The sequence below is a fragment of the Pleurodeles waltl genome, chromosome 4_1 (assembly GCF_031143425.1).
Source record: "Pleurodeles waltl isolate 20211129_DDA chromosome 4_1, aPleWal1.hap1.20221129, whole genome shotgun sequence".
In the NCBI taxonomy this organism is placed as follows: Eukaryota; Metazoa; Chordata; class Amphibia; order Caudata; family Salamandridae; genus Pleurodeles; species Pleurodeles waltl.
The window spans coordinates 140,229,919-140,254,954 of NC_090442.1; the positions used below are offsets into that span (position 1 = coordinate 140,229,919).

General features: G+C 43.7%; 2 protein-coding genes across 2 annotated transcripts in view; one reads left to right on the forward strand and one right to left on the reverse strand.

Moving 5' to 3' along the window:
• The window catches only part of LOC138287475 (rho crystallin-like), a 383,283-nt gene that overhangs the window by 304,507 nt on the left and 53,740 nt on the right, over nt 1-25,036 (reverse strand). The window lies entirely within an intron of this gene.
• LOC138288486 (3-alpha-hydroxysteroid dehydrogenase-like) overlaps nt 1-25,036 on the forward strand; it is a 31,779-nt gene that overhangs the window by 1,218 nt on the left and 5,525 nt on the right. The window contains exons 2-7 of the mRNA XM_069230041.1: nt 7,250-7,417; nt 8,584-8,700; nt 13,355-13,432; nt 17,027-17,149; nt 20,823-20,932; nt 24,471-24,636. Of these exons, the coding sequence (XP_069086142.1) occupies nt 7,250-7,417; nt 8,584-8,700; nt 13,355-13,432; nt 17,027-17,149; nt 20,823-20,932; nt 24,471-24,636 (762 nt within the window). The remainder of the gene's footprint in view (nt 1-7,249; nt 7,418-8,583; nt 8,701-13,354; nt 13,433-17,026; nt 17,150-20,822; nt 20,933-24,470; nt 24,637-25,036) is intronic.

The window sequence follows — 25,036 nt, forward strand, 5'->3', positions numbered from 1 at the left end:
TGGTCATGACTGGAATGTTGTTGCTGCTGGTGCCCAGTCACTTGAGCCTATCAGAGATTCCTTACATATGATTGACATTTAGCTTTAATTTTTCCTTTGCTAAGAATGGCTGCTGTTGTGCTGCAGAACTTGAAATGACAGTTAAAGAGCATCCACAACAAACATGATTTTCACTGGGCTACTCTCCTTGCCCCCTTTGTGTCTGTGGGCTTTTCTACTCTTCTGTGCTATGTAGGAGGCTGGCCTGAGTTGTAGTAGGTACTTACACCTTACACCAGGTCCAGTTATCCCTTATTAGCGCATGTAGTCAGAGTCGAGAAGCCAGGCTCTCTAGTGGTAGTGTGGATGAGCAGCCAAGGTCTAACTAGGAGACATGCAAAGTTCATGCAATATCACTACAGTCAGTACTTGCAAACATAAATGAAAATACTCAGTGGAACAAAAATAAAGGTATTTTATTTTGGTGACACACTTGCCAAAAATACCATAGAAACTATACTCCCTTGGGAGGTAAGTAAAATACACAATATATACACTAATATCATAAAAAGAGGTAAGTAAACCGTTAGAAAACAGTACAAATAGTGAAAATCACAATAGTTAGAAATGGGCCTAGGGGGAAAACAAACCATATACTAAAAAAATGGAATGTGAATGCCGGTTTCCCACCTAGGCAAGCGTGTGTCGAGGGGTGCTGAGAGTATTAGAAAACACAAAGGTAAGTAATAGAACCCAGCCCAGAGCCCAGGAAAGTAGGAGTAAATCACAGGAACTTTCCTAGAACACAAAAGAAAACGAAAAAGATAATGCAAGAACCAGAAGAGACTTCCAAGACACCAACAGTGGATTCCTGGAGCTGAAGACCTGCTGAAGAAGGGGACCAAGTCCAAGCAGCACAGAAGAGTCCAGGAAGAACAGGACCCCCTGCTAACCCGGATGAAGGTGCAAAAGAAGAACCACCAGTGGAGAACAACAGTCAGTACTGCACCCAAGAAGACGGATGCAGGTTCCTGGTTGGTGCAGGTGATGTCCCATGCCAGATGGATGGTTGCAGTCTGAATTCCACCAAAGCCTTGGCAAACGCAAAGCTCACGGCTGGCGGTAAATGGCGCTGCCCGTTACCAGGAAGGACCAGGTCGACTCTACCCACGAGGGGAAGTCAGAGGGGGCTCACAGAAGACCAGGCAGCACGCACAGGAATCCCACAGCACGGGAACAAAGAAGGTGCAAATGGAGTCCCACCCAGCACTACACAAAGGGGTCCCCACGCCACTGGAGAACCACTCAGGAAGCTGTGCATCACAGGAAGGAGTGCTGGGGGCCGGATCTGTGCTGTGCACGAATAACTTTGTGGAAGGTTGAACACAAGCCTTGGCAACTGCAAATCACACGGGGCAAGGGGATACTGTCTTGCGTTGGACAGCTGGACGTCAGGACCGTCGCAGCACCACTTCAGTCTACCACCCGTGTTGCTGGATCCACGCACTTCTTCAGGAGAGGTGACCCAAGCCACTGGTCGTCGCTGCAGAGGGGTGCCTGCTTAAGCACGGAAGTGAATCCTTCACTTCAAGAGAGATTCCTTCATTCTTCTGGTGCAGGCTGAAGATAGAGTCCTCAGAGGATGCACAACCTGGAAACAGTTGCAGTTGCTGGCAGGAGCTGAAGATACAATGCTGCAGAAGTCGTCTTTGCTTCTTCGTTGCAGTTTGTAGAGTTCCTGAAGGATCCTGATGCAGTTCCATCAGTAAGAAGGTGAAGTAAAAGATGCAGAGGATTCCTGCTGAAGTTGTGCAATCTGAATCTGAAGAACCACCCAAGAGAGAGACCCTAAATAGCCTTGAAAGGGGGATCGGTCAGCTAAACAGGTAAGCACCTATCAGGGGAGGGCTCTGACGTCACCTGCTGGCACTGGCCACTCAGATGCTCCCAGAGTGCCCTGCCAACTTGGAATCCAAGATGGCAAAACCCGAGGACACTCTGGAGGAGCTCTGAGCACCACCCCTGTGATGGTGATGGACAGTTTTGCGCCAGAGCAAGGGTCCCTGAACCGGTGTAGACTGGATTATGCAAGGAGGGCACCATTTGTGCCCTTCAAAGCATTTCCAGAGGCTCTAGGAGGCTATCCATCCCATGCCTGTAACACCTATTTCCAAAGGGAGAGGGTGTAACACCTCTCTCCCAAAGGGAATCCTTTGTTTTTGCGTTCCTGAGCTCGAGCTGCTTGAGCAACAGGAGGGTCAGAAGGCTGGTATGGCAGTACTGGGGGTCCACTGTGGAGCCCCCAGAGTGCATGGGATCATACAATCAAGGCTAGAATTAGCATTGGGGTATATTTCTAAGATGTTAGACACCTTACATGACCATATTCGGAGTTACCATTGTGAACTGGACACAGGTATTGACCTATGTCCAGTGCACGCGTAATATGGCCTCCCCGCACTCGGGAGGTCCGTGAAAATGGTCCTGGACAACACACAGGTACTCTGCACTTAGCCTTCAGGACTGGAAGGCCTGACATATAGGTGACTTATAAGTGACCTGGTGCAGGCTTTAAAAAAATGCCGATAAAAATGGTGCAAAGGAATCTCATAGATTCCTTTGCGCCATTTTTATGGCCCCATAGCGCCGGAATGCCCCCCCTTGCATACATTATGCCTGGTGCAGGCATAATGTAGGCAAGGGGTTACAAAGTGGCTCAATGCAAGAACTGCCATACTTTGAAAATATGGCGCAGTGTTTTTCCCCTTCCAACGTCACATTAGCATAAAGAAAAATGACGCTAATGTGGTATTGGAACGGCGCAAGGCCAGCATAAATCTGGCCCTTATTGTTTTAAAAACTAAGCACTGGTCTGCGCTGGAGGAATCATTAGGAGATTTTACAAAGCTGTGTTGCAGATGAGAGTGGTGGTGACTTGTTGGCCCATTAGGAATAGCTATATTTATCAGAAGGCATCTGTTCAAACCAGGCCGACGTGACCAAGTGTGCTCGTGCTGGTTTGACAGGTATTGCTCGGCAGCCAATTGTCAGCTAAGGAGGGTGCTCCTAAAATTAGGGCAGCAAGGATGCATTATAAAATCACATTGAAAGAGAGGAGGAAATCTCTGTTTAAAAGGGATTGGGACGTACTGGAATCTGCAGCCATGAACCAGAATTTGGAATTTGGTGGACAGTATTAGACAAAGGGATGCTCCAGTAAATCTCCTTATGTAATGTGTCTGGTTCGGATTGAGTCCTTCGTTTTGTTACAATCTATCATATTGCAGGTGATTAGAGTTTAGAGCCCCATTTACGGGACAAATTGTGAAATTCTCCCATGTTAGTTACACTGCAAGAAGTTGAAGCTTTTACAATGCATAGTGCGGGCGGAAAAGCCCCAGCTCTGAATGGGGTACCAATCAAAAGATACTGATCTCTGGTGCCCCTTGCTCACTAATGCCTTTGACAACTCCTTATATGACAAGATCTCACACTCCTGTAACTATGGATGTGTCACGAACAGGGAGTCTGCTGGTCCCCGCATTACTGCATGCAGATGATGCGATTCTCTTGGCCTAGACCCTCACAGCTCTGGTAGAGGTGTTGTTATTCTTCATGAGTAACCTTGACTTAATTTCCATCTATGGAAAGTCCCACATCTTGACATGTGGGTCAGGCAAGAAAGGGTCCTCCTCGCTGCACGTCAACAGTCAACCTTTGCATAGTGTGAATAGTTTTTGTTATCTCAGTGTTGTTTTTGACTCCAGGATCTTGCCAGCCCCAGATAACCTCTGCACGTCTGAAATTGAGTAGGGGCTCTTTTTAATCTCCCCAAGGCAACAGCAAAGGGATCACTTGCACCTTTTAAAAAAACTGATAACCCTCACTGTGTCCCTGAGGCTCTGTATGGTGCAGAGGTGTGGTGTTATTTCAATCTCTTCTCCCGACAGCCAGAGGGGAACTGTATTTGCAGGCGATTGCGCCATCTTTTCCTTACCAGCTCCCATTTTATTATTCACTCGAAGCTAGATCTAACTTTGAGCTCAGATAAAATGAAATTGGCCCCACTTTTACTATGGGGTCAATGTATGGAAGGATGCTGAAGCCAGCCTATAGAGGGAAATTTTACTTGACAGTCTCAGTCTAGATAAGGGCTGCCCTGATGTATTTGAGTTAGGTCAGGCCGAATCCTAAATTTTTATTTTTTTATTTTTGCATTTCATATAGCTTGGACATATCCCGAAGGCATCTGGGCACTTTACAACACACAGGATAGAGAGTTACAGCGGGTTAGCATAATAGTAGTTAAACTCTGCCGTTCACATCAGTGTATGTAGACAGGAGTTACCACAAGAGACAGTTGCAACAATAGGGCAAAGGACATAAACAGTTAAACAAAGGCAGATCAGGGCGCAGTGGCGAAAGTGAATAAGTCTGGTTGATAGTGAATTAGCCAAGATGCCTGTCAAATAGGAGGAGCACGAGGTCCTTTTTGAAGGTTGCTAGGCAGGTGGTTAGATGGAGTGAGGGATGCAGAGAATTCCAGTATCTAGTACCGCTACCTGAGAAAGACTGGTTCATGTATCATCCTCGCCTGAAGGTGGGGGGTTCCAGAAGCAGGGATTGGGCATTTCTGGAACCCCTATTTGCTTAGGAGGGCGAGGAGGAGTGCAGCACTCTGTGGGTAATGCAAGCGATTTTGAACTGGGTCCGTACTTCAGTGCGGAGCCATTGGAGGATCAGCAGGGCAGGGGAAATGTTGTCAAATTTCTTGAGACCTTAGACGAAGCATGCAGCAGCCATGTAGTGTTGCTCTCAGTGGGCCTAGGTGAACTTTGGGAATGCCTGAGAGAAGGGCAATTGCATAGTGCAGTCTAGAAAGAATGAGAGACTGCACCGCTATTTTGAGATCTTGTACAGGAATCAATTGTCTTATGCCTCAAAACTGTCTAAGTTGATGTTGTGGGCTGTTGGCCATGGCTGCTATGTGGCTGGGAAGATTGAGATGGTTATCAAAGGTGATACCAAGTGATCTGGCACTCGTGACCAAGGAGGGGCAGCCTTCGAAGACACTAAAGTAGGCCATCCATTCTTGCACTGGCGTTTTTGCTTTAGGAAGTGAGACAAAAGAAATTCTTTAGTTAGGTTGAGTTTTAAATGATTGTTGGAAATCCAGTTTTGAATCTTTAAGAGTGTATTTGATAGCAGGGCAATGTCCTCCGCTGATGAGATTTTCAAGTATATTTAGGTATTGTTGGCATAGAGGTGGAAGAGAATCCCAGAGTTTCTGAGAATCACATATAGTAGTTCTAGGTAGAGATTGAAAATTGCTGGGGAGAGGATCAAACCTTGAGGGGGACTTTGGTGAATGCTGACTGGTCTCAGAACGATTGCCCATTTTCCCAATTTGGGAATGGTTGGGTAGGTAAGAGGACAGTGCCGTCACATGTCATGCATAGTTCGAGAATATGAAGGAGGTCATAATGGTTGACAGTGTCAAACGCGTGGATAAATCCAGGAGGACCAGGAGGCAGGAGTTGCTGGAGTAAAGGATTCTAAGGGAGTCATCGACTTAAGTCTAACAGTATGGTGGTTAACAGGAGATTTAGGGGGTCATTCCGACCCCGCGGGGATGCGGGGGCACCGCCAACAGGCTGGCGGTGCCCCGCAGGGCATTCTGACCGCGGCGGTTCAGCCGCGGCCAGAAAGGGAAAACCGGCGGTCTCCCGACGGTTTTCCGCTGCCCTGGGAATCCCCCATGGCGGCGCAGCTTGCTGCGCCGCCATGGGGGATTCCGACCCCCTCACCGCCATCCTGTTCCTGGCGGTTCCGACCTTTCTGGTGGGAGAGATCACTTTTGTTTCGATTTAGGGCTGGCACAGTATGGCGACTCTTTAGCTTCTGAGAAGGCTCTTGTGAATTGGGAGTGCATGCATCGGCCTGTCTTTGTGACAGGGCATCAACTCAAACTTTGCTGCACTTTATGTTCTCCTGCAAATTTTGTAGAGTTTTATGTGTTTTTTTTATCTGAAGCCAATTTTAAAGATTTTTTTTTGCAGTTCCACAAGTGCAGAGACTCGCTATTTTATGTTCAGCTTTTAGGTAGTCCAGATGTGTGTTTTAGAGTATAACTCCTTTCTCAAAGCGGCAGCAAGATGTACAAAATCAATGAAGGGCTGATCCGGGGGAGGGGGATTCTCTCATCCATGCGGCTTGATTGAGTAGTTAGGATGTATAAGATGTTTTAGCTGAGTTTTATCCGAAGATTGTGTTGTATTGCCTTTTATGGTTTTATGCAAAACCGAATGAAGATTATTTGACCTTGACTTTAATACTAATTTCAAATGACAGCCTCTAGCGATTGGCTATCGACATGTTACCCTGCAACATTAGCCTGTAGGCCTAATAGGCGTGCATATGTGCTACTAGGAAGTGTGATAATACACTTCTACTCACTGTCAGTGAGAGGACAGTTCTGCTCACTGTTCAGTGAGGTCCATGGTTCACAAGGAGGGTCAGTGGGTTACTGATACAGGTGATGTTTCAGATTGGGCCTGTCTTGTTGCTCAACTCAATCACCTTTAGTACCACATGCTAGAGGTTTCGTTACCTGCTGAGATTGTATGCGTTTTGCTTTTCTACTTTTGCCCCTTTATTTAAAAAGGAAAGCGAAATGAAGCAATCTACCACAGTCCACTACTGGTGAGGGTGTGGGGTCACTTAGGCGTGGAATAACACATTTCAATATTCGGTGGGTTACGTGCAATTTACAATGGCTCTCCACGTACACTGTCTCAGTAACACATCCTCTGTATTGTTTTAGTGGATATTTTAACTGAGGGGACCCCACACTTTGATGTGCACAGTCCCGATGGAATGCTTGAATTGTTGTAATAATGGTACTTCTTGTAATTGCATTAAGGATGGTTCAGCCTGTAGGGGTGCTATATTAACCTGTATGTTTCCAACCATGCACTCACTCGCCCTTTCAACCTGCCTTCCATGCAGCCTCCCATTCATCCTTTCCCTAGTTATTCAAACATTCATGTTAGCTCTCACATAGCTATGCACTGTCACTCACTCATCCTCCCATCCATGCACTGATCTCTCCAACCATTGACTTATTTACACAATCACCCAATCACATAGCTACACAGCCGAGCACCCAGTGTTGTCAAGCAATGAAGATGCACTTTGACCTTTAAAAGGCCAGACCTGTTTGTTTGCGCTGCCAATGCTGGTTTTTCTTTGTTCCTTGCTAATACTGTAGGTCCCGAAAACCCAAGTTAAAGCAGCTGCAAAGGCAGCTATAGAGGCCGGCTACCGCCACATCGACTCAGCTTTCATTTATGAAAACGAGGTGGAACTTGGCGAAGCTATTGCAGAGAAGATTGCAGACAACACTGTGAAGAGAAAGGACATATTCTACACCTCAAAGGTAATGTTTCAGCATTCTCAAGGGCTTTTCTCTGCTCATTTTACTGTCACAAGTAGGTCCTCAGGACATGTGGAAAATAGTGACCCCAAACAAGCTATCAATTGCCACCCTCGTAGACAACAGCATTAACAACCACAGGGCGCCCTCATATCTGAAGGGATGAATTCAGTTTCGCACAATTTATTTGTTCATTCTGATATTTTTAAGTTACATTTCTCCCCCACATTTGGGGGCCTACTTGGCACTGTCGGAGACTGCTTAGTTCACATATATTGACGGGCCACCCCGTCTGCAGGACAAAAGAGAACATGGAGGTAAGTAGAGTGCTTAAGAAACCGCTCAATATTATATGTGGACGTAGTAAGAATACACTAGCTAGGGGAATGAAGACTAGCAGGAAAGACAATGGTATTCCCACAGTAGACTGAAAAGTGAGACTCAAAAGTGTTTGTATGACACCAAGTCAAAGATGTGCAGAATGTGCCCAAGCTCTGCCCAGGTAGACCTGTATCACGCCCTGGAACTGTATGATAACAGTGCGAGGCACGTTCGTGTCAGAATTACTAGTTTTGTTGGCCTAGATTACAGGTAGTACCAAGGTGAGTGCAAGCCCATGACCAGAATTGCTCAACTGTGCCTAGTTAGGTCTTTAGTAACTTGATACTAGAGAGTAGGATCGTGAGTTGTGCTTTTAGTAATTGGAATGGGTACCTGATATTGGGAACTAGTCAGTTCATGGAGAGGAGATAGTTGTATTAAGCAGTACACTCTCTTGCCTTCTTGTATTTACCTGCTCCCTCTGAATTAGGAGAGACAGTTACATTTAGTGCAAGGCATGCACATTGCATATAAATAGAGTTGGGAATTATTTAGTTTGAGGTTTTGTCTAATTGGTGATATCTAGCCAAGGATTGCTAGTCTCACAAGCCTCTGCTAATGCCATCGGGTGTTTGCCTAGCATTGGCTTTCATTCTGCAGTCGCCATTACCTAATAGGAGTAGAATGAAGACCAGAAGTAGGTGTAGGAGTATGGGGGCGACGGGAGGTTTGAGATCCAGATCCACACAACTACATGATTCTGAGGAATTAGTTTTTAGTACAGTTGTGTCCAAGTCTTACATTTCATGATAATTACATCTGATGTACTTTTGTTTACCTTGCCACAGCTATGGTCAACGTTTCACTCCCCTGAACTCGTCAAAACATGCCTGGATAAATCTCTGAAGGCCCTTAAACTGGACTACATCGATTTGTATCTCATCCACATGCCCATCGGTCTGAAGGTAGGTGGGACAACCAGTAGCCGCTGGCAGATTCAGGTAATGAGGAATGTGCAGCATCTAGAAACCTGCATTAATGGACTGGCAGAGCAATATAGACAAGAAACACAAAAAGAGGCTGGTAAGGAAAAAGATCAGGGGGAGAACAGCTCATTTAGGAAGACAAGTTGAGGTGGGAGGTCTTAAGTATATTTATTACTAATTGGAAGGAACATCATACTCTAGAGTCCACCCACTTTTTGTTTATAAAACAAAGAAGCCTATACCACTAACCAACTGCTAGGTTAACTTAATACCTGATATTTTGTAATGGAGACCTTATAAATTTAAGCAACATACAGTAATACATTTAGAGCTGTCGTTCAGTTGGATTAAACCCTTCCAGTTTATCTGAAAAATGCCTGAATCACCGTAGAAATCTACAGTCCCCTACATGCCCACACACAAGATGATCAAGTATATACCCTCACCCATTCTGCCCCTTGTTGCCTCTCACTGCAAACAGGGACCCACAGCTCACATTACTTCAGAGGAGCTGGAGGACACACCTGAAAGTTAGACATGGCTCACACTCACGAAACAGATTCACCTTCCAGTCCATTTCTGGACAAGGGATCATTTGTTTGGGCAGACAGCCCTCCAGCCCATCTGGGTGAAGGATCATCCGCACTGGTGAAGAAACCCGGCCGGCCTGGTGGCTCTCTTCACACCGCTGTAAGTGTGCCATGATCAAAGCACCTGCTCAGCAATTTTTTTATATTGAGAAAACAAATTCACATTGTATGGCTGTCCCAGTAAGGGAAATCTAGTGATGGTCGCCCCACTTTAATTAGCGTGAGATGACTAAGACTATAAACTGTTGGCCCAGTGGTGGACAGGCTGACAGATAAGAGGTTTCTGACTGCAGAAACAGTGGAGACTCAGCCATAAGAATCCCAGTGGTTCCCTTGACTGTTAAGTACAGCGGGGTGAGCTGCGAACTTGGCGGGGCAAATGCCCCCTTGTTTTATGGCCTTTTTACTCTGACAAACTCTCAATGACCATATAGGTCACCAACTGATTGAAGACAGCTTGCAGCTTGCAGGGGGTAGGCTTTCAAATAACCAAAACATTTCCTCATTCTGTTAAATTTGGGGGTGAACTCCAAAATGGGCATCTATGACTTAGCCTGTTGCCTGCTGTAGGTAAAGCCAGTTTTCATCTCATATAGCAAGAAGTGATTGAGACTTTGATGCAGAATGTTTGTCGTAGATACTCCTTAAGCATGTCTCTTGCCGAGAGGCTCTCACACAGGCTTTATATAGTATTTTCAATATTATTTTGAGAAAAACTTATCTTATGATCTGTGATGTTCAGTGTGGATAGAAACAGGTGAATTTCCAAGAACACTTTTGTCCTCTTGAGTTCAGCTAGGTTCCCCATGATGTCATGCTGGGGAACAGGCCTTTGACTCACACCGGGAGCAGTCAAGAGCCTACCACACTTGGGGGTTAGGAGATGCTGAATAAACCAGGGGAAAATGATGTAAGCCCAGAAATAGATACCATTGACCAAACTGCACAATGAATGTCTAAACAGGTTGGGGTGACTAACCTAATGGTGACTGTCAGAAGCCAGTAGAATATTAGCAATACTGATTGTCAATTATACGTCCCCTAAAACAAGAATTGTTAATTTGGTGCAAAATGTCTAGGTCCACGCAAGGAAATGGACCATCAAAGTAGGAACCCTTAGTAGCTCCGTCGAAAGTCATAAAAACAGCTGTCCTCCAAAACCTACAGCTGGAGAGAGAAAAAGGAAGGGCTCAGAGTCTCTTCCTGTCGCTTGAAATCTATGTTGGATCTGGATAACCTGCCTTATTACTGAGAAATTCAGACAGCAGGACTGTGCTCAGGAGGTCTTACTGAGACAATGCACTACTCCGATGGATCCATCAGGGGTTCAGTTTACAAGGTGTGGTCCTGCAATGGATGCTAGATAAGTAGACCACAGCTTGGTGCAAATAAGTCTATTGTGATAAAATAACAGGCATGCACTGTTCTGTTAATCAACATTTATACTAATTATTTTAGAGCAGTTCCTCTTAGCGATCATAGGTATCTTGAATAAGCATGACCTCTCTCCCGACTACCGCTGTACTTTGTGTATCATACATTATTGCATCTAGAATTTTATCTTTTTCCCATGCCACCCACTTGTGTAGCCTCAGTCCCTACTGAACTTCCCCACAAAACTGGCAAGCTGTGCCCACACCAAACCGCCTGCTAGTCTCCCCTCCTTGGTGGAGCTGCTGTGGATTGGCAGCCCAGAAGAACTCCCAAGCAGTGAGACACAATTCCTAAGCAAATCCCTACGATATCCCTCGGCTGACATTCCACTTTTCTGTGTTCCTTTACGGTTACATCTTGCTGGTTCATGCTGCTGCTCCTGTTTTCTGGAATATATCAACACGCCACCAATTTTTCTGTCTTTTGAAGTAGCTTAGACTGTTCTTCAAACATGATGGACTTCTGCATGGTTTAAGTCTTCTGGCCACAATGCTGAACATAATGTGCTGAAAAAACACATGATCCAGCTTAGAAGATCGGTAGGCTATCTGCAATATTTTGAGTTTCTTTACAGTTACAGACTTTACCATAGTTGGTCCTGCACCACTGCTGAAACTGACCTTCATCAGTAATTATACGTTCAACTGCTTCACACTGTAGCCTGATTACAGTATATTAGTATATTTTGAGTGTGTTATTTTCAGATGGGCCACTGGCACCTAGATTTCTCCTGTGTTTAAAAACAACCATCTCCACATCAGCATGTTTCCCAAAACCTCTTCATCTTCTTGACTGGCAAGTATTGTAACTATAGATAAGTCTGAATGCTACCATACAGGGTCCATGGGCATACCCAGTCCTACCAAGTACGATTCATCATTTAGTTTCTTTCTGTATTATGGTTTTAAGGTCCTGTGCTTTACATTTTAAAAGTACATCCTCTAAGACCTTCTACCTCTTATGACTGATAAATTAATTAATTCATAAATTTAGCTCAGTGTAGTCCATGTGTTGGTTTCTTGATGAAAAACCTGTTGAAAAGTGAGAAGAAAATGGGCAAGAGTCTCGAAATCCAAACAAAAATCATCTTTTTCCATAATTTAAACATGCCAAAGAAGTATTGGTAACCACAACAGTCTATTGATTAAAAGCCAAGGTGTTACCCGCAAAGATTTAATTTTGGTTGCAGCTGTAGGGGGAGTTTCCATAGTGACTGCTGGAAAGAGGCAGTTGCCCTAACAACATTTTTCTTTGCCTAGAAAGAGCAGCTCTGTTTTATTGGCATTGAAACTGTGGCCCATCCACTGCTGAACTGTCCCAATACAGTTTTAAAGCTGAACAAGGTGACTGCTGGTCCAGCTGGATAACAATCCGTATATCATCCGCATAGGAGAAAGCATGGCAGTCCAAATGAGTGGTTGACCAGCAAGAAGGGTCACAAATATAGGTTGAAAAGCATTGGGGGCAATAAGGAACCCTGGGAGCTCCACAAGTGATCTGAACACTTTGAAAACAAAAAGAGTCTAGCCTAAAAGACTGCAAGTGTCCTGTAGTAACCATCTAAACCAGTTCCAGATCATCCCTCTAAGCCCTCCCCCTGGAAATCTATTGAGAAGCTTCTGGCCATCCTCCCTATCAAAGGGGCAGAGAGATCCTTAAGTATACACACCACATCATTATCATCATCCCGGATGTCCCCGATTTCACCTGTCATAGCTCTATTGTTGTTTTTGTGCCTCTGCCTGGACTGAGGGACATTGTCCACCCATGCAGTAGATTACCTACTTCAGGGCGCTAAGCTCCGTCGCTGCTTTAAGCCCCACCCCAAAGGTTTTCTGGCCATAACAGCTAGGCAGAGAACTCCACTCCTAAAGATAGGACAGGCCTATCTTTATGTGCGCAGTCTCCCTCATGAATGCAGAATCCTCAGCAGTTACAAAATTACGATAGTAAAATTAAACTCAGTTTGTGAATACCAAAAAAATAGTTTCCTTTTGTGAATCAGGCACTTACTGTCCAGCATAAAGATTTTCCCTGTAAGACATCTAAACTAAAGAAAACTACTGGGGGGAACTATCCACAGAAAAGGTTTGGATTTATCATGTGAAAATATTGTATCCATGTGGACTGAATATTAATGGCAAATCCACCTCATCATTGCATATCCATACGGATCACACCTACAGTGCTTCTGTATTCCAATTGAATTCTTCATAGGTGATGTTTTTGAAAGTGCAAATCTGTGAAAGAGATAAAAGCGAGAGAGTTAGAGACAGAGAGAGAGAGCTACAGAGGGGGATAGTGCAAGTGTAAGAGACACAAATTGGGAGACAGCAGCAGAGAGGTTAAAACACAGAGTGAATAGTGTTACTAAGATTTCTACGTGGCCTGCATCATTCAGAGCCATGCATATGTCAATAGTACAGGAGGGTGGGGATCAAACATGAGCAGCTGGTTTGGTATCTAGGCCTTTAACAAATAATGTTATTAGCATTTACAACACAAATGTTCTAATAGCATTATTGATATCAAACTCATGTCTGAGCAAATTCACACGAACTCCTTTGGGACTGAGTTTAAGTGCAATCTACATTTTTCTTCTCTTTCAGGTTGGAGACGCATTGCTGCCAAAGGATGACAAAGGAAAATGGATTTACCAACAATTTGACCTGCGTGAAACATGGCAGGTATGAAATAATTATGTTAGATCCAGGCAGAAGCGCATGTCTGAAGGATTGTAAGCTGCTGCACAGATTCTTAGACACAATATCTGTCTGTTGTAAGGTAGGATACTTCAGTAGAAAAGATAAATGTTGCATGATCATCCAAACACCACAGACCCCCAGTCGCACCCCTCCACCATCACCCTTATGTTATCAAAGGTTTGCTTACAAGAATAAAGATTAAAGCAAATAAAACCACCATGCACTTTGGGTGCCCATTGTTAAAATAGATGACCACTGGGGAATTGCCTTGCTGTAGACCTGACATCATAAACTGTCTTCTCTGATTTACCTGTCAAAGACCTGGGTGCTTCTCCTGTACAGCACAACTCCAGCCCTCTGTCATTGCTATGCGTGGCTCACCCTCATCCCGTGACTGCTACTACTGTTTGCCTGCCTAGAGATTTTGGCTCTGTCAGCGAACTTGTGATGTACTGTGCATACTTGGTGGTCAGATAACTACCGGGTTACAATATCATCAGAGCCATGGCTTTCTCAAATTCAAGGCCTACAGATCCTCCTCCACCAAAGACATCATGTGCAGAAACCCCACGAGGAAGAAAGTGAGCACACTAATTTCCCCTTGTGACTGATGTAAACCGGTGTTGCTTGAATTAAAAACTAGCTGCCGTCTTCTTAACAAATGCTTTCCAAGTGCATTTCTGACCTGAGCTACTCTTTACAGAAGGTCAAATCATCACTAACATTTCTCTAATGTTCTACCTTGCAGTCACACCAATAAGCTGCTTTCTGGGTCATGGCTAAACAGTAGTCAGTAATGGACAAACTTGGCTAAAATGAAACGCGATCACAGATGAGCAGTCTGTGCATAAGAGACTGTTGCAATGTTGCAAATGCAGATCTGGAATGCTGTGTCCAGATCTGTTAGATAAATTCAAGAGGGCTTATTACGGACTCTTGACAGGACAGATCCAAATTCTCCCAAAGGGCTTATTACTGATTCTTGACAGGATAGGTCCAATATTTTCCCAAAGTGATTTCATTCGGATCAAGGGTAAACTCCGCTTGTGGCTCATAATCAAATAACAGTGTTGCAGGCTTGCTCATACAATCAGCTATTGGTGGACATACCTGTTTTGTCTGTCATTTACGTGTAAGAACATAAAGGTGTCAGTAACTTCGAGGGACGAGGTGACCCTGCTCTTGGAATTGGGAGCAGCCCTTAATCTAGGGAGGTAGTCCACAAGCCACCAATAGAGAACAGTGTTAACACGTGCATTGCAACAGGTGGATTGGTTGGAAATGTGAACTTAAGAAAGATATGATGGAACGCGAAGAACACACAACACTGACTTGATAGTCGGTAACACACCAACCTTCAAAGCCCCCATGGACACCTCCTGAAGCCTCTAACGCACCTTCATTAACATGAACTGTAAATGCTAGGAGGCCTTTTACCAGTCACCTTTATTACTGACTCAGTCCCGACTCAACCAAGGAGTCCATTATCTTTATTCTTCCTCTACCCTGAAATAAAAAAAATAGAGCTTTCCATAGTGTGCCTCCACTTGCTCTCACAACTCAGGATGCTGTACGTACATTATTGCGCATTCCTCTAGAGTTTGATATATGGCTAGATCTGGGGTGGCTGAAGAGTGGGGGGGTGCGTTGTGAGATGGACATAAGGAGCTTAGGTCAAGAGGGTTTAGCTGATTCCTTACATTATTTTAGCCTAGCCTATGTCTGGCATTGAATCTTTGCTGTGGATTCTTTCCTTATGCGAAATGATTTCCTATAGCTTCGCTCTCACAACGATTTGTAGTAATTTCCTCCCATTTCTTGGCTGAGCTCTAGAGTTCCCAGTCCTGACTAGGTTACCTTCATGGGAGGTTGAGGTAGACCCTTGAGGTGATGGTGGGACCACCATACAAAAGCCGGCAGTGAGGGGACTTGTAATCCCCAGGGCAGGGCTGCTTTCAGCACTGCAATGGTGGATTAAGACCGCCAGCACCGCCAGGCTGTCAACTGACGGCAACCTGGTGGTACAGGCAGTCATACCGTGGCGGTTCTGCCACCGTCGTAATAGGGCAGTCAGACTTCCACTGCGAGCATGGCATTCTGAACACCGCCACACTCATAATAAGGGCCTAAGTCTTAAAACTCAGTTTCTGGTTCTAACCTATCTTTGGGCCAGATGTAGCAAAGTCCGAGTTTGCGAGTCGCAAATTGTGAGTCTGAGCGACTCGCAATTTGCGAGTCGCAAATCTGGATGCAGGATGGTGTCCCTGACACCATCTGCGAATCGCAAGGGGGTCGCAAAGACCCACCTCATTAATATTAATGAGGTGGGTCGCAATTTGCGACCCCCTTCCAATTCGCAGCACTCACACAGATGGTGGCCTGCTGGAGACAGCAGACCACCATGTCTGTGACTGCTTTTCAATAAAGCAGTTTTTTTTGGGTATTGCAGCCCCTTTTCCTTAAAGGAAAAGGAGTTGCAACACAAACGAAAAATGAAACGTTTCTGTTTCATTTTTTCAGAGCCATTCACAAAGGGGATGGGGTCCCATGGGGACCCCTTCCCTTTTGCGAATTGGTTAGCACCCATTTGAAATGGGAGCTAACTGCGAATAGCTTTGCGACCGCATTCGCGGTCACAAAGCAATTCTACATTGCGATGCGAATCGCAAATAGGAAGGGGAACACCCCTTCCTATTTGCGAGTCGCATTCCCATTTTGCGAGTCGGTAACTAGGTTAGAATGAGCATCGCAATGTGCTTTTTGCATGGCGCAAACAGCGAATTTTGCTGTTTGCACCATGCAAAAAGCTTCGTACATCTGGCCCTATATTCTCATTTTATGCCAGCAGTGATGACAACAGGCTATGTACTTTATGTACTTAATGTATTTCCAGGTACAATTCCATTTTTACATACCAACAATTTGTTTGCTTTATACCCTGGTAGAGGGCACCAAGGAGTGTACAGTGGCTGCATTGACAGAAGAGGTTACTCAGCAGCATACAAATAGAATTTGCGTTATTTGCATCCCACTATCTTCATGACAACTTTGTCAAACAACCTTTCCACTGTGTCAGGTTGCCTTCATATATTACAGAATTCTCTATCAGTGATTGAACCAAACCACTTTGTCTAGCTTTTGGACATTCATCTCCAGTGCAGCCTTCATCTCCATTCAGCCCTCCATTGAGCCACCCCCACTGATCTCTTGACAACCTTTTATTTCCCGTATGGCTGTGCACAGTGTTAGCTCCACTGTGCCATTCAGTAAAAAAAATTCCTTTCACAATTCTACCGTAAACTTTATTTCACAATAAAGCTTTATGGGGGTGATGCTACTCAGTTGGAGGTGTATACAGAGAAGAGGGTCCCCAGGAAATTATATAGACTCCACACATAACCTGAACAATACTATGAAACAGAGGGGGTGAGCAGCTAAGTAGAAAAGATTGACAACAGCACCCAGAGCAGTCATGATTTTTGGCAGTATCTTGAGACCAGCCATGTGTTGCTGTGTGTGATAGCTATGGGGTGAGGCAATTCTTGCTAATGCAGCTCATGCTTTTTTCCACCCCAGGCCATGGAAGCTTGCAAAGATGCTGGTCTCGTAAAGTCAATAGGGGTGTCTAACTTCAATCACAGACAACTGGAACTGATCCTTAACAAACCTGGACTCAAGCACAAACCAGTCTGCAACCAGGTAAGAAACTAAATTAAACACTGTCCGGTGATTAAAAAGGGATTCAATTGTATTCTTGTGGATTCCTTATGTAAACTGTCTAGCTTCAAATCCTTGTTTTCTTTTTACATGCATTATGGTTCTTCATTCAATCCACAGGATCTACCGTGTGTTACCTTTACATTGATCTGTTAATTGAACACATTATCTCTGATGTGTCTTTCTGTCTAATCCCTGGATTATACTTATGAATGTGGTTCCATGTTATACATAGAATGACTTGCTTGAGCTCACCTTCATTGATTTAGGGCCAGTTGTTTCAAATGATTTTGCATTCGCTAACAGTGCGAATCAGTAAATTCCACTCAGGATGTATGAAAGGCAGTGCAGTGCAATTTTAGGGAATCGCAATTTTTGGGAATTCCTATTTGCGATTTCTAAAGCACATGTATCATGCATTTCCTAAATGCGTATTTGACATTTAGGAAATGCAATTACCACAAATTCAAGTTTGGTGGTAAGCATGTGCAATTTTTAAAAAATGCATTACAAATGCATAAAGTGAAAACACAACACAAAAAATTCCAATCTAATTAAAAACATTATAGTGCATTTTAATCAATAAAATGACACCAAAAAATGTAATCCAATCAGTAGAACCAGAGATATGCATGTTTGTAGTGTTTAGTGAAATCTAGTGCCTAAATGATCAAATCGCCAACTGGGGGTATCTGGTCACACAAGACCTGGTCAAAGTCAGAAGTTAAGGCGGACCGCGGCCCGGATACCCTAGTTGGATCGGGCTTCGTCTCTGTTTACCTTAGTACTTGTAAAAAATCCTGAAGAAACGTTCCTGAGAAGGTATTTTGGCAGCATGGTCCATCCTGTCGGCACCTACTCCCTTTGTTGATGCTATCTGGGAGGACTACACAAAGCCCAACATCAGAGCCATTGTTAGAACTGGGGTTTCTGGTTGGCTAGGGTATGCTCCCAGGCCAGGCAGAACCCACCCACTCTAGTCAGGGTAAGGGAGCTATACACCCAAAATAACCCCTGCTTCATCCCTTTGGTAGCTTGGCCAGAGCAGTCAGGCTTATCCTAGAGGCAATGTGTAAAGCAGTTGCACAAACTACAAACCTGCAACACAATATATATACCACTAAAGAGACTCCACACAAAATTATATGAAAGTAAAGTGTATTACATATAAATCATAGACCAATAACTACTTTGCCAACTAGTCAATTGTCAGATCATTATAGCACCAATAAAATAAATATTTGCCCATTGCACATGTTATAAAAACATAACCTCTCAATGCATAGAAGATCGGTCATGAAATATACTCGCTATCTTGACAGAATAAAAAGGACTTATACCATACATCAGAATGTAGTGTAATACTGAGGGTGAGAAAACACATGATTACCAATCATCCTTGAAGTACACAAATCACAACATTGGTCTTCACATATTATCAGTAATATATAAATTACCATCATAAACACATAGATCTGGTGCACCCGCACCTCTATTATATGATAGGTGGTAAATATGAACACCAACCGTAGGCTACAGGAATACCTGAACACCTACTACAGTAAATATGGTCAGGGAAACTGAAGGGCACTGGGACACCTGCGTGCCTGCCACAGTCAGTATGGTAATGTCCAAGCCAAACGAGCAGGAGCGGGACCACCACAGAGTGAATGCTCCTGTTGGACCTGGCATCCTTGGTGTGGTTTCCCCCAGTCTTTTTGCCACTGCTTCCTATATTTCGGACTGTGTGCTGGATTTCAGTTTTGCTGGTTTTGGTACTTTGGACACTTTACCACTGATGATCAGTGCTCCCTGTGTAAATTGTGATTATGATTGGTTATCCATGATTGCCGTGGATTGACATATGTGTGCCCAGGGCCTGTAAATCTAATGCTACTATTGGGCCTTCAGCACTGATTGTGCCACCCACATGTGTAGCCGTGTCACATGTCTCAGAACATTCATTACAGTGTCCTGTATGCAGTAGTTTTAAACTGCCATGTCGACCTTGCAAGGGCACACACTTGCCAGGCTGAAACCTAGAATTTTGCAATGTGAAATCTTTCCCTGGAACTTCCAGACACCTATTATTTTGGTGGCATTAGATGCTTCTTTACAGTCTTTTTGCCACTGCTTCCTATATTTCGGACTGTGTGCTGGATTTCAGTTTTGCTGGTTTTGGTACTTTGGACACTTTACCACTGATGATCAGTGCTCCCTGTGTAAATTGTGATTATGATTGGTTATCCATGATTGCCGTGGATTGACATATGTGTGCCCAGGGCCTGTAAATCTAATGCTACTATTGGGCCTTCAGCACTGATTGTGCCACCCACATGTGTAGCCCTGTCACATGTCTCAGAACATTAATTACAGTGTCCTGTATGCAGTAGTTTTAAACTGCCATGTCGACCTTGCAAGGGCACACAATTGCCAGGCTGAAACCTAGAATTTTGCAATGTGAAATCTTTCCCTGGAACTTCCAGACACCTATTATTTTGGTGGCATTAGATGCTTCTTTTTACCCGGGGTCTGTGCATGATGTGCCATGGTATGGTGATGAATAATTTTGAATGCATAAAAAGTTTAAACGGGCTCACAAAGAAGAGGAACCTTGGGAAGGTATACATATATAACGTGGAAACTAGTGTATATGCTAAACAAACCCTCTCTCCAAAACCCAAGACAGATATGTCTTTGCCAATGCCCAGGGTTTGGCGAGAGAGTCTGGCAAGGTGAAACCTACATGTGTAAGTTCTTTACATAGGAGGGTAGTACTATGTGATTCCAAAAGCCCTCTTGCTAAGCAATGGAAATTGAAGACTTTCATGTCACTCACTCTCACTTCTGCCATCCAGCCTTAGTAACATAGCACCCTTCATTCAGGCACTCCGCATTCCCACTTCAGCCATCCTTACCTCCCACTATGAGAATACCTTATCCAGAACCCATGCCCTCCCTACCATATTGACCACAGTTGTGCCCACCTCTCTCCCCAGATTAATATTAATTACCTACTGACCTCAAATCCCAACCACATATGTCTCTTTAAAAATAAATCCTCTACATCCACTTATGAGACACTTTTTACCTAGTTACTGTTTTATTTTTAAACTTATCTATGAACCAGTACCAAGTGAATAGTTGAAGTAAGTTTGCCAGGGTTCTAGGATAAAATATGGGCAGCTTGTGTCTGTTTGTTTTATCCTAATGATTCCTATATGATCTTAGATACTACTATAAGTTACTTCCACAAAGAGTAAAAAACTGTAGCTGAACATACGAAATATTATTAATCCTGTGAGACTGTGCTCTATCTCTGGTCTCAGCCCTATAAGCATTATCTGGGTTGGGTCTCTATGATGTTCCTGTGAAGGATAATTATACTCTGTGTAGACCATGACTTCCTGCTATTCACAAGATTGACTTACATGCAGTTTCAAATGTGAGCCACACTGTTTTCCTCGGGTACCCCTTAGGTATATGATCCTCAGTGGTTGGTCCCACTGGCTTTTTCTTTCTGCCCTTCCTAATTTGGCTTCTGTGTGCTGAGCCATATATACCTCTGAATGCTATTGGCTATTTTATCAGAATTATATTTGTTCAGCTCCAGCCATCACTTGTGCTCTGTCTTAACAAGTGTTTTGTTCTGCAGGTGGAGTGCCACGTGTATCTGAACCAGAGTAAACTGCTGGAGTACTGCAAGTCGAAGGGCATTGCCCTGGTGGGCTGCTGTACACTCGGATCAAGTAGAGATGAGAAATTGTAAGGACAAAAGAGTTCTGAATGCAGATTGAATTGATGACCGCATGCCTTACAAAGTCTAGCTTGACAATGGGGAAAGTAGGCCATGGCTATGTTGAGAGGGAAATAGAAATACACTCTCTCTTATGGGGTAAATGACTGAGTGATTATTTGCGGGGATATTTTGTACTAGTAGATTGCTACTAGTATGTAGTGCAAGGTACTTAAGCTTCAAGATTCTAATATGGGGGAGCGGTCACATTAAGTGCAGAGTCTATCGACTCTCAATATATTGCCAAGTTGGTAACTAGGTCTTGTTCAAAGAATGAAGAACTAGGAGAGGGAAAAATGCCTTATTGACATTACTAGACTTAAGCTTGAACCAAGCCCTAGTAGACAGAGTATTAGTAGTTCTGAGCTGCTCAGCCTAGAAGCCAAAGGAGCAAAAGCGGCTAAAATATGGAGCCTATTTGATAATATAAGAAGCAGGAAATTCAGCAGGCACATGGCCAAAAATACTGGCCACTCCAACATGGAACAAACATGCATGTGAAACTCACTTATCTCACATATATGATCAAGCAGAAAGTACTGCTTTTGAATGAATCAAACCAAGCAAAGGCAGTTTTCTAATCTGTCTGGCGTATATAACATGCAACTAGTACCTAAGCTTGCTGTATAGGTTCAACCAATATTTTTAATTTCAAAATAAGAGACACACAGAATTACATTGGTGGAAAAAACAAAATAGTGAAAAAAGTGCACCCCCAGTGAAAACACAATTTTTAACAATTAAAACCTCTTTTAGAAAACAGTCGTTGATGTGTTGGTACATGAAGACAGCCTCAGCTGATAGCTGTACAGATACGTCCACAGGGTAGTTACTCTTGTGGGATACGCAGCGAGGCCGCAGTCCTGAAAGGTACACAGGACATAAGACTTAGTAGTTTCCATACTTTATTATGACCTTTCCCTAAAGCCCATTTTAGCTTACTCCTGATTAGGTTGCCATTGTCCCCATCCCCTAGCCACACCTCTAAATTTTCCTTTGTTTATTTCCTGTGTTTTTGTATTTTGATTTCATTACCCCATAATTATCAATTAACAATGTCCTGTCTGGGTCAAGACAAGCTACCAGTAGCAAGTGCCCTTGGCGAACCATGAAACTAACACCTTACACTTTTTTATTCACATTATTCTGTTCCATTTTTGTCACCCCACATGGCTGTTCACCCTACTAGATGGGGCACACCTGTCACCAATGCACCTGTGTTCTTTTATTGATTGCACTGCATGTTCCCATGCATTTTAAGAGAGATAGCTAACTTTAGAACAAATCCACTTATAACTGTTGCAAACATTGTGTTTCCTTTTCTTCAAGGTAGCAGGTGTGTTTAATTTACTTACAAAGAACAGATTCCATACTACCCTTTCTCTCCTCTTCATCACAGTCCTTCCTCAGGGTCCGATTTAGAGTTTGGCAGACAGGATACTCAGTCACAAACGTGACGGAAATCCCATCCACTGCATTATAAGTAGATTATATTTTATGGGTGTTGGCGGACAGACTATCTGCTGCATTTATGACGGAGTATCCGGTCTGCCGAACTCTAAACTACCCTTTCTCTCCTCTTCATCACAGTCCTTCCTTAGGGTCCTACTTAGAGTTTGGCAGACAGGATACTCAGTCACAAATGTGACGGAAATCCCATCCACTGCATTACAAGTAGATTATATTTTATGGGTGTTGGCGGACAGACTATCTGCCGCATTTGCGACGGAGTATCCGGTCTGCCGAACTCTAAATCAGGTCTGTGTTTCTTGACTCCCTTGCAAGCCATCCTCTTCTTAGCACTCTTGGACCTTATGACGAGTTGGAATGAGTCCACGGGACGAGAAAATGCCTCCACTGTCGTATCTTGCCTGACATGTGTGGCTCTTTACCACTGGTAATTCCTATTGCACACGGGGAGTGCTCTTTTGAGTTTAGCTTCTGTTTGTTTTGAAGGACAGGATACACAGAGGTAAGAAGAACAGTGTTTAGGCGACTCTTATCGGCATTTCTTGAAGTAGGCAGAGTAGAAGGCATAGGTGATAGAGAGCTCCACCGCCCGCTCCATACGCCTCTAGGCGTGGTCGCCGTTTTCACTTGCTTCCTCCTTCTAACCATGTTGAGCCTGGATCTATGCCCAGGTGGGGCCTCTACTGATCCCATTGATATTTCTTCAGATCTGATCCCCGTCTCTACAACTTGCCTCCAGGCTATGATTGAGTTCACCAGCAACTTCATTATGTATATATGCCTCAGGGTCCTGCACTAAAGCAACCCCCCCCAGCCGGATTGTGATAATGTTGTTTTCAAAAAAGGAATGCAGTTAAGCCAGGGAAGACCAAGGCCACAGGGAAAGATGTTCAAAATGAGGCCTAAATACAGTGCCTGAAGACAGGGCTTTGTCACTTGTCCTGTCCCATCAGCGAGCTTGTTAAGCTGCCCAAAAATCCGCCTGCACAGGACGGGCGCTTCATCAGGACATCAAGACCTTTTCCTCCAGGAATTGATGGTCTTCGTCTGCTGGAAATGTTGAGGTTGTCCACAAGAGCACCCTTGCTGCTGCAACTTTTGCATTCTACTGTGAAATGTAGACTACTTATAAGCCCAGTCACTGATCAAAGATTAACAAGCCTTTCTGGATACATTGGATGAGGGTGATATGTTGCCTGGATAATTTTCACGACCTCGCAGTTGTCCCTTGATATAGGCAACCTTGGCAAGATGTATTGGTAGAAATGGCCTATAAACATGCAAAACATGCTATATTATTCAATGTGTTAAATACCAGTTCTGCTTATTATGCCTAGTTTTCAGGTTAAAAACATGAAATATGATGTTAATACATCTGGTAAATACCTCACTTCGGGGTGATAGTATTTATCATGTGTTGTAAATATCCCACTCTATTCTCTCTAACTTTTAACAAGAGACGTAGGGACTAATACAGACTTGGAACGTAGCAGAGAATTTCCTGCACCATAGCATATTATTAGTAAAGCATATTTCAGTAGTATGTTCTCAAGATTTATCGCGCCCTCCACAAAATAAAGGATTTTTCATTACCAACGAAGTAATGAAAAACCAAATTAGGGTCTGGATACTGATAGTGGTCTAACGGAGAAGGTCCATGTGCTTCATCTCATCTCGACTAATCTGTTTCACCTTCTTACAGTAGTAAATGACCTGCAATTTATGTTACTTTATGAAAGAAATTAGTTGTGTGGTTTGTCCCTCTATAAGGTCACAGAACCCCTCAATTACTTGAAATAGCCTAATATTGTATGGTTGGGGTAGTTTATGTTATACGGTATTTGTTCATTTATACAAAACATACATGTAGTCTGGGTCAAACATGCCTTGTTTCTCGCCTTTACCTAAAACTAGCCAGGGTATGTTGCTACGCCATCTCTCTGGGATATATCTGTGTTTAATCGCCCACCATTCCCAAAATATTCTTGCATTTTTAGCCCTGCTAACACAGAATTCACCTTTTTATTTCTTGCCTAGGACTGATCCAAAATCGCCTGTCCTTCTGCAAGACCCTGTACTCAAGAAGATTGGTGACAAGTACAAGAAAACACCAGCCCAAGTTGCCGTGCGCTACAATCTTCAAAGGGGTATTGTGGTTCTGGCCAAAAGTTTCAACCCGGAACACATTAAACAAAATATACAGGTAGGCAAAAAAGTGTGACTTGGTTGAACGGTTTTTGGATGTGCAACAGGATGTATTACTCTTAGTCGAGAGATTGCATATTAAAAGTACAATCACTTATGGTGTTCAGTCATCATGTAGGCACTCTTTTGGTACATCTCCAAACATCCGAGGTTGCCAGGAAGCAGCTGGACTGTATCATTTCATATGTCATGCCATTTTATATGCCATATATCATATCATATGTGTTTGCTGTGGTGCTGCCCTGGGATTTTTTTTATTGTATTAAGTGTTGTGGCTTCCATTCTGCATATTGTTTAATGTTATGTGTTTCTCAACATTATTGGCTGCTTGGAATTAATCCTCGAAAACAGACAATACCCACTTACTGCGAGACCACACTGAGGGAGAGAAGTTTTAG